At 37.8% G+C, this 6,641-nt stretch overlaps 1 protein-coding gene across 2 annotated transcripts in view; it reads right to left on the bottom strand.

The window, feature by feature from the left end:
• The window catches only part of RGS7 (regulator of G-protein signaling 7), a 147,987-nt gene that overhangs the window by 21,660 nt on the left and 119,686 nt on the right, over window positions 1-6,641 (bottom strand). The window contains exons 15-16 of one of the 2 annotated variants that reach the window (XM_009997573.1): window positions 5,858-5,911; window positions 4,979-5,059 (exon numbers count right to left, since the gene is read on the bottom strand). The exons of the other annotated variant lie outside the window; for it this stretch is intronic. Of the exons in view, the coding sequence (XP_009995875.1) occupies window positions 4,985-5,059; window positions 5,858-5,911 (129 nt within the window). The 3' untranslated portion in view covers window positions 4,979-4,984. The remainder of the gene's footprint in view (window positions 1-4,978; window positions 5,060-5,857; window positions 5,912-6,641) is intronic. 2 annotated transcript variants of the gene reach the window in all.

Below are 6,641 nucleotides of genomic sequence, written 5' to 3'. Positions count from 1 at the left end.
AAAGAGATCAGCATTAACTGAATTTGGGGCACAAGTTGTCAGCACAGCTGCAGCACTAAGTAGTTGCATGTGCAGGAAAATCCTTCTGCCTATCATAGGGATTTGCAGTTTCTCATTAGAGTCGTACCCTGTCCTGGAGTGGTCCACAGACGGAAGGCAGCAGCTGAGTGACCGCATTCCTATTTTGGCTTGTTTCAAATTGGATGACAGTCCAAATTTCTTTCTCCTTTTGCAGTAATCTTTACATTTACTGATGAGCTGCTCTCATCTGTGATTAACCTAGAAACTCTTGCCGGATGGGGTAGTTTGAACTTGCATAACTGTCTGAAGTGTGGGGGCCACACATAAAATTTTCCAAGGCACCAATGCACTAGACAAATATTTTTAGTATATTTGTCCTAGGCCTGATCCCTCAGGTTTCTATGCCTCTCTGCAGCTCCTTCAGAGTTCTCATTACTGCAAACATCTTAAGACTCAGGTAAGTATTTGTCATCTGGGAAATGGCAGACACTGGCCTAGTACCTGAACAGTAAGTGCTGGCTCCTCGCTCAGATGAACCTGGCTGTGCAAGTGCTACTCTTCAGCTCTTCTCCAGCACAGAGCGCAGCAGCTTAGGTCCAGCCACTGCAGAAAAGGACAAGGAGGCCAGTCCTTGGTGGATGTCCTACAGATGCTCTTTTTTGTTCTTCTCATTAGCCTGGGCATCATGTCTAAAAAACCCCTACAACTAGATTTTTTTAACTAATTATTTATTCAAAGTAAAAATGTCAATTTTTTATCACTTCTTTTTAGTCAAACAGTAATAAGGTATATCTTTCCTGAAATGTTAAAAGCCTCAATTTCTACAAATGCTTATTATTTTTTTAAATCTATTTTCATTTGTCAAATAAGAAATTTTGTGAATTCTTTTATTGACTAGCTATTTTTTTGTTTAAATTTTAGGAACAACCTGTAAGTAAATTCAAAAGTCTAATTGACATTTCTTTCCTGACTGTACATTGAACATGAAATCCAGCAGCTGTTACTTCATTGAAGCTTATTCACAATCCCATCCTCAAGAAAAATAGAGGCCTTGGTGGGATTTCAGGGCTAGACAGGCTTTGGGTCTGGCACAGTAGGGCTCTTGTGTACAAAGGCTTTACTTGTTCACATAAGAAAATTTCTTTACTAAAGGGACAGCTTTTAACATGACAAGAGATTACTCAGGTTTAAGCATCTAGAAAGTATATCCCACACTGCTAACAACTGAGGAAGCTATTTTTATCAGTTTTAGTCTCTATCTCTAGACCATAACTTGCTATGTCATGTTATGAGACATTGAACTCAGCTTCTGTGAAAATGTGCTATGTTCAATGGACTTCACATTTCACATCTTATGCATGAAATGGTCTACTGTTACTAGTTTGGTGGGGGAAAATATCAAAGAACACTGGTAAGTGAGTTCTTCCAGCTCAGTGGGAGAAGGCAGCTGGAAAGGGTATGGGGTGATGTAAGATACAATGGTTTTAAACTGAGAGTTATTAAGTGGGGGTCTTGTTTATGAGGTGATGACTGAGGATAATTATCATGTGATGGCTGTCTAGTTTATGAACTGAATGTGGTTGGGTTTGTACTGGCTGTATTTTCATAAAACATCACAAATGTGCTAGAAGCACTTTTTTTTTTTTTTTTTTTTTTTGTCTTCTCTGTAATTTGGAGCAACAGATGAAACTCTAACACTGATGGTGGTATCGGGAACCATAACACCAATACGTGATGATGAAGTGTTTCCTCCCAGGCAGCTCTGGGGAGGGAGACTGCACCTTCTTGCCCCACTTTGTTCCTGGTGGGATAAGAAAATTTACATGGGGTGAAATGAAATTAGCCCACTACCCTGTGAATGAGATCCCTTTGTTTCAGGCTTCCAGACCCATGGTGGCAGCTAAGCACCAGGATAGAGCTCATAAAGGTGTCTGCCACTGTCACTTGTTTGGGGTTTTTTTGGTCTTTTTTTTTTTTTTTTTTTTTAAATTCTGTAATGTAGATGCTAGTATTTGAGGTAGAGGAAGTTTCCTGATTTAAAAAATATGTTTTCATATTTTTTTAATATGGATTTTTTTCCCTATGTACATTCCTGGAAAGGATTTCAGTTTTTAAATGACAATGAAACAGCTGATTTCCTTCTCTCTACTACTGTAGCAAGCAATGAGATTCCCCTGCTCCTTGACTTATGCCTTTAGCTTCCCTACTTGCTTCCTTGGGGACCCTTAGGGGACTAGACCTTAATTACTCCCAAAGAGAAACCTAAGGAGCTGAGCTGACCATGGGGGAGCACAGAGCACAGTGTCACCACCACTTCCCATGCCTCTGAGTCAGAGCTGTGACACTTGTGGTTGCCCGTGTTACTCCTAGGCCACTTATCCAGTGGCATCATTCCAGTAGTGCCAAAGCATATGTGCTCTTTATTTTCACACAACACCTGGGACTGTGAGTGAGGCAAACCAAGAATAGCTGTGCTTACTACCCAGAGACTAACAATAAAGTGTTTGGTAATAAATATTACATATAGGAAATGCCATTTTGCTGTTACTTTATCTATGTTGTGTGTGAATCCAGACCTGTTTCTGTATTCATAGAATTAATATTGTGTGTTGCAGACTGCCAAAGGCATTTGCAACTTTGTACTTTAAAATGCACAGAACACTCTAAATAGCCACTGCTTTCAAGATGAGCATTTAAGGCCTTCATAAAGTGCACCAACTAATTGAAAGTTTTCTGGAAAGAAAACTCTCCAAGGTCAAAGAAAGGCAGAGCTGAGTCTAAGTTTTTTTTTTGTGAACATAGCTCCATTTTTATTTTTTCCCCATCAGACTAGAATAACGACTCATTATACTAGGTTATTTCCACTTAATTCAAGCAGTAGTACAGAATGATTGCACTTACAAAGTTTCTAAACTTTCTAGTTTAACACATGCTTTCTGTAGCAAGTATAACCCACTTTCAATCATCACTGATCAGGAGCCTCTTATAGTCTCCATCTTAACAAATCAGGTTATAAATTAGAAGGCCATCTTCTTAGGTTCAGTCCCTAGACACAACCAAGGTTACTGGGTCTTTTTGAACACTTCAAATGGAAAAATCTGAGGATTAATTTAGCTAAATGTAAACCCACTTTGATTTAAATAAGAAAAAAACAAAACAAACAAAAACACCACAGTGAAAGTTAGACTAAATTTTCTAAACCATCAGAGGAGAAAAGAAACTGTAATTTTCATTTTACTGTATCATAAAGAGACGGCAGCATTTCTCCAGGTTGTAGAAGACCCTTTTCTCACCTATTTTCTGTATTCATCAGAATAGATCTATATACCACAGTCCCTCACTTCACAGTTGAACAAGTTAATCAGTACACCGTAGGATATTCTGAGGAACATTTCCCTCATCCCTGCTGGTTGGAACCACAGTATCAAGGTAGATAATTACATATTATAAAGTCATCATAACCGATAACAAGAAGAGAAGCACAAGGATGCCTGCTGGCAAGGGGTCCTGGGGCTATGGGTTATGTGAATTCGGTCATCTTGCAGAAAAGATTTGCACTTGAGCATCCTGACATTTTTTATTAATTTGCAAGCTTCAGAGCTGCCAATGTAATAGAAAATACAGATCCAGCACTGGCATATTTTACTTTCCTACCTGACCCGACTTGACAGACTCCACCTGGATTCACAGGAAGTAGTTTGAAAAAAAAGCAAACCCACAACTTTTATTTTCTAGCTTGCGGCATGAAAAAAATAATTGCCCTCTTGTACTGAAGAAGGACTAATGCTTCACATCCCAAAATCCTTGTTCCCATTTCTAGCTCACAGCTGGTTTATTTGGCCTGCTTTGCATCTCTGGCATCCTGCTATTCTGCTGCTTCTGTCCTGAGATTAGCACGATGAAGATCAGGCATGCCTGCAGGGCATAATGCCCCAGTGTTTGCACACAGAACTGCTGGTTTATCAGTAATGCTGCTCTGAGAGGGATTATCAAAGAACCATCTCAGTGCCTCCCAGCCTGTCTTTTTCCTTTTCTGTGCTGTATTCTCTTCAAATCTGTCTGCATCATGCTATTTCTCTCATAGCCACTCGTTTATGTACTCTTTATCATAACCAATTCCTGAGCTGTGGGCTGTTTAAATTCCTATGAATAAATGTAGTTATTGGAGCTTGCCAGGCACTGCAAAAGGGAAAAAGCCTGGCTCTCTGAGATCCCAGATGTACTACCTACTCTCTGCACTCTCTTTTATTGTCACAGGTTCTTTAATTAATATGGAACTTCCTATGGAATTATCATGTATTTATCATGTATAATGTTAGCATGTACAATGTTGTTTTATAGATCAACCTGCTTAGACAACACACAAATCACACTGCAACATGCTATGGCAACACCACCATGCAAAATATAGGGGTTTTTGTTTCAAACATTGGGATAGTTTCCTTTGTTTATTTACTTTTTAGTGTCCTTTACTGACTTTATCCCATTGAATCAAAATTTCCTCCTGATTACAGTGGATTCAAACCATATTACAGGAAGCCTTTACCTATAGGAAAGTAGTTAGATAATTACAGTTTTGTTTTCACATGTGAGATATTCCCACAGCCTCACAAAACTTTGTTTTTTCACTGCATTTGTTTTGTTTTTTTGATTGCTAGAAAGTGTGTATATATATATATATAAATATATATATATAGTTTGAATACTTGAGGAAATAATCTTGAGCCTTATTATTTGGGAGGCAGTTTCTAAGAACTGCTTCTCCCTCCCTAGAAACTAAAAAACAAAAACCATGATCTTTGCTGAAAGCTCTCACATTTTTCACTTCAACACACACAGCTCCACTAACCAGGTCACAGGAAAAGCCACAGACACACACACGCACACACAGCAGCACCACCTGCACAATTCAACAGACAGTGCAGACAAACTTGAGTATAATCCAAGATCTTTCTACCTCTTTTCATAACAGGTTAGTGCTCGCTCTCAGTGTTGGTGTACAGTTTTTATGGCATGGGAAAATAGGGATGTTTCTGCCCTACAAAAATAAATGCGTTGAATGCTTTAGTTTGACCTTTCACAACGTTAAAAAAAATCCAAAGAAACTGATAAGTTAAAAGAATCCCACATATCAGGAAATCAGTGGAACTTTTAGCAGGTGGAAAGAGATTATCCACAGCAAATTTACCAGCCTTCTTTTTTTTTACCTTCATGAAATAGCTTTTGAAAATTATATATTAAAAAATAAAAATCAGTTCTTGTAGTCCACAGTCAAAGTGAAATCCAAATTAAACCCTTCTGCAACTTCAGCATGAATTCTTTTGTCCTGAAGAAGCTGTGCTAGACATTAAGGAAGATGGAGAAATTATTGTTTGGTTTTTCGCCTGTGTCCAATTGAAAAAAAAAAAAAAAATAGGAAAAACTTTTTTAGTAAAGTAAGAAGGAGACACAAAGGAAATCCAACTTATTCAGACTGTGTCAGACTTAGTATTTTGGGAGGCAGCAGAAAAAGTAACAACATCAAACATATTTTCAGAGATTCTTTACTACAATTAGTAAAAAAAAAAAAAAAGTAAAAAAAAAAAAAATAGTGGCTCCCACAGGGCCCATTCCTCCACATGTGACTATTGAGGTCACTGGGAATGGGTCTAGGGAGGAGGGGTTGTAATGAAAGCACAGTATAAAGCTGTCATTCCTAGGGAAATTCACAAACTGTGATAAATACACTTTTAACTGGCAGTTTAGAAAAGCAAAAAAGGGAAAGTAGGGATCAGTGAGGGGGAGGGGAGTAGGATGTCCCATCAGGTTTACTAATCTTCCGAGGCAACAAACTTACCACATTGCGTGTGAATTTCTCAAAAGATGTTCGACGATCCAGTGTGTTTTCCAACTTAAATTTAAAATAAAAACAAAGAAACAGAAAGAAAAAGGAGGGGAAAAAGAAAAGCGAGAAAAAATGGAATAGAAAAGAATGACTGATGAAACAATGGACTGCAAAACAAAGTTTGTATAAAACAGGAAGCAAACACAAGTATGAAGCTGTATTGGAACTCTGCAAAAGAGGGGATGAGCAAAGCAGATACTGTATTTGATAAAAATAATTTTTTTATGGGGATAAAACTGTATTGAGTTTAAAGAAAAACTGAAAATTAAAAAAAGAAACAATGAAGTGCACATCTTGCGTTAATGAACTGACATTCACAAACTTAAGGACTTCACATGGACAGTTGTAGCTTTCTGGTATTTTCAACATCTCTCTCTATATTGGGTCTTCAGAAATCAATGTTTGAACAAAAAACAAAATCACAGAGTACTTTCATATAAATTTAGGTTGCCATTATAAACAATATAATGTTATGGTGTTAATAACTATCTTGTTCCTGTAACAACCAGGGCCCTGATTTTGCAGGCATAGGGCTCCCAGCTGTTTCTAGGAGATCTCTATTTAGAGCCCACTAATAAATCACTTATCATTATAAAAATCTGCATTGAATAAGCTGCTCCACATACTCTGGGCTGTGTCTATTCAGATCTTACTCCATAATCTGGATTTTTCTAAGCAAATATTACATACCAAGACATGAGCTTCTGTTTGGCGAAAAGTGACATGATCAGTCTTT

This window comes from Chaetura pelagica, unplaced genomic scaffold (genome assembly GCF_000747805.2).
Source record: "Chaetura pelagica isolate M959 unplaced genomic scaffold, ChaPel_1.0 scaffold235, whole genome shotgun sequence".
NCBI lineage: Eukaryota > Metazoa > Chordata > Aves > Apodiformes > Apodidae > Chaetura > Chaetura pelagica.
Note: the sequence above shows the minus strand (reverse complement) of the source record. Positions and strands in the feature narration are given on the sequence as shown.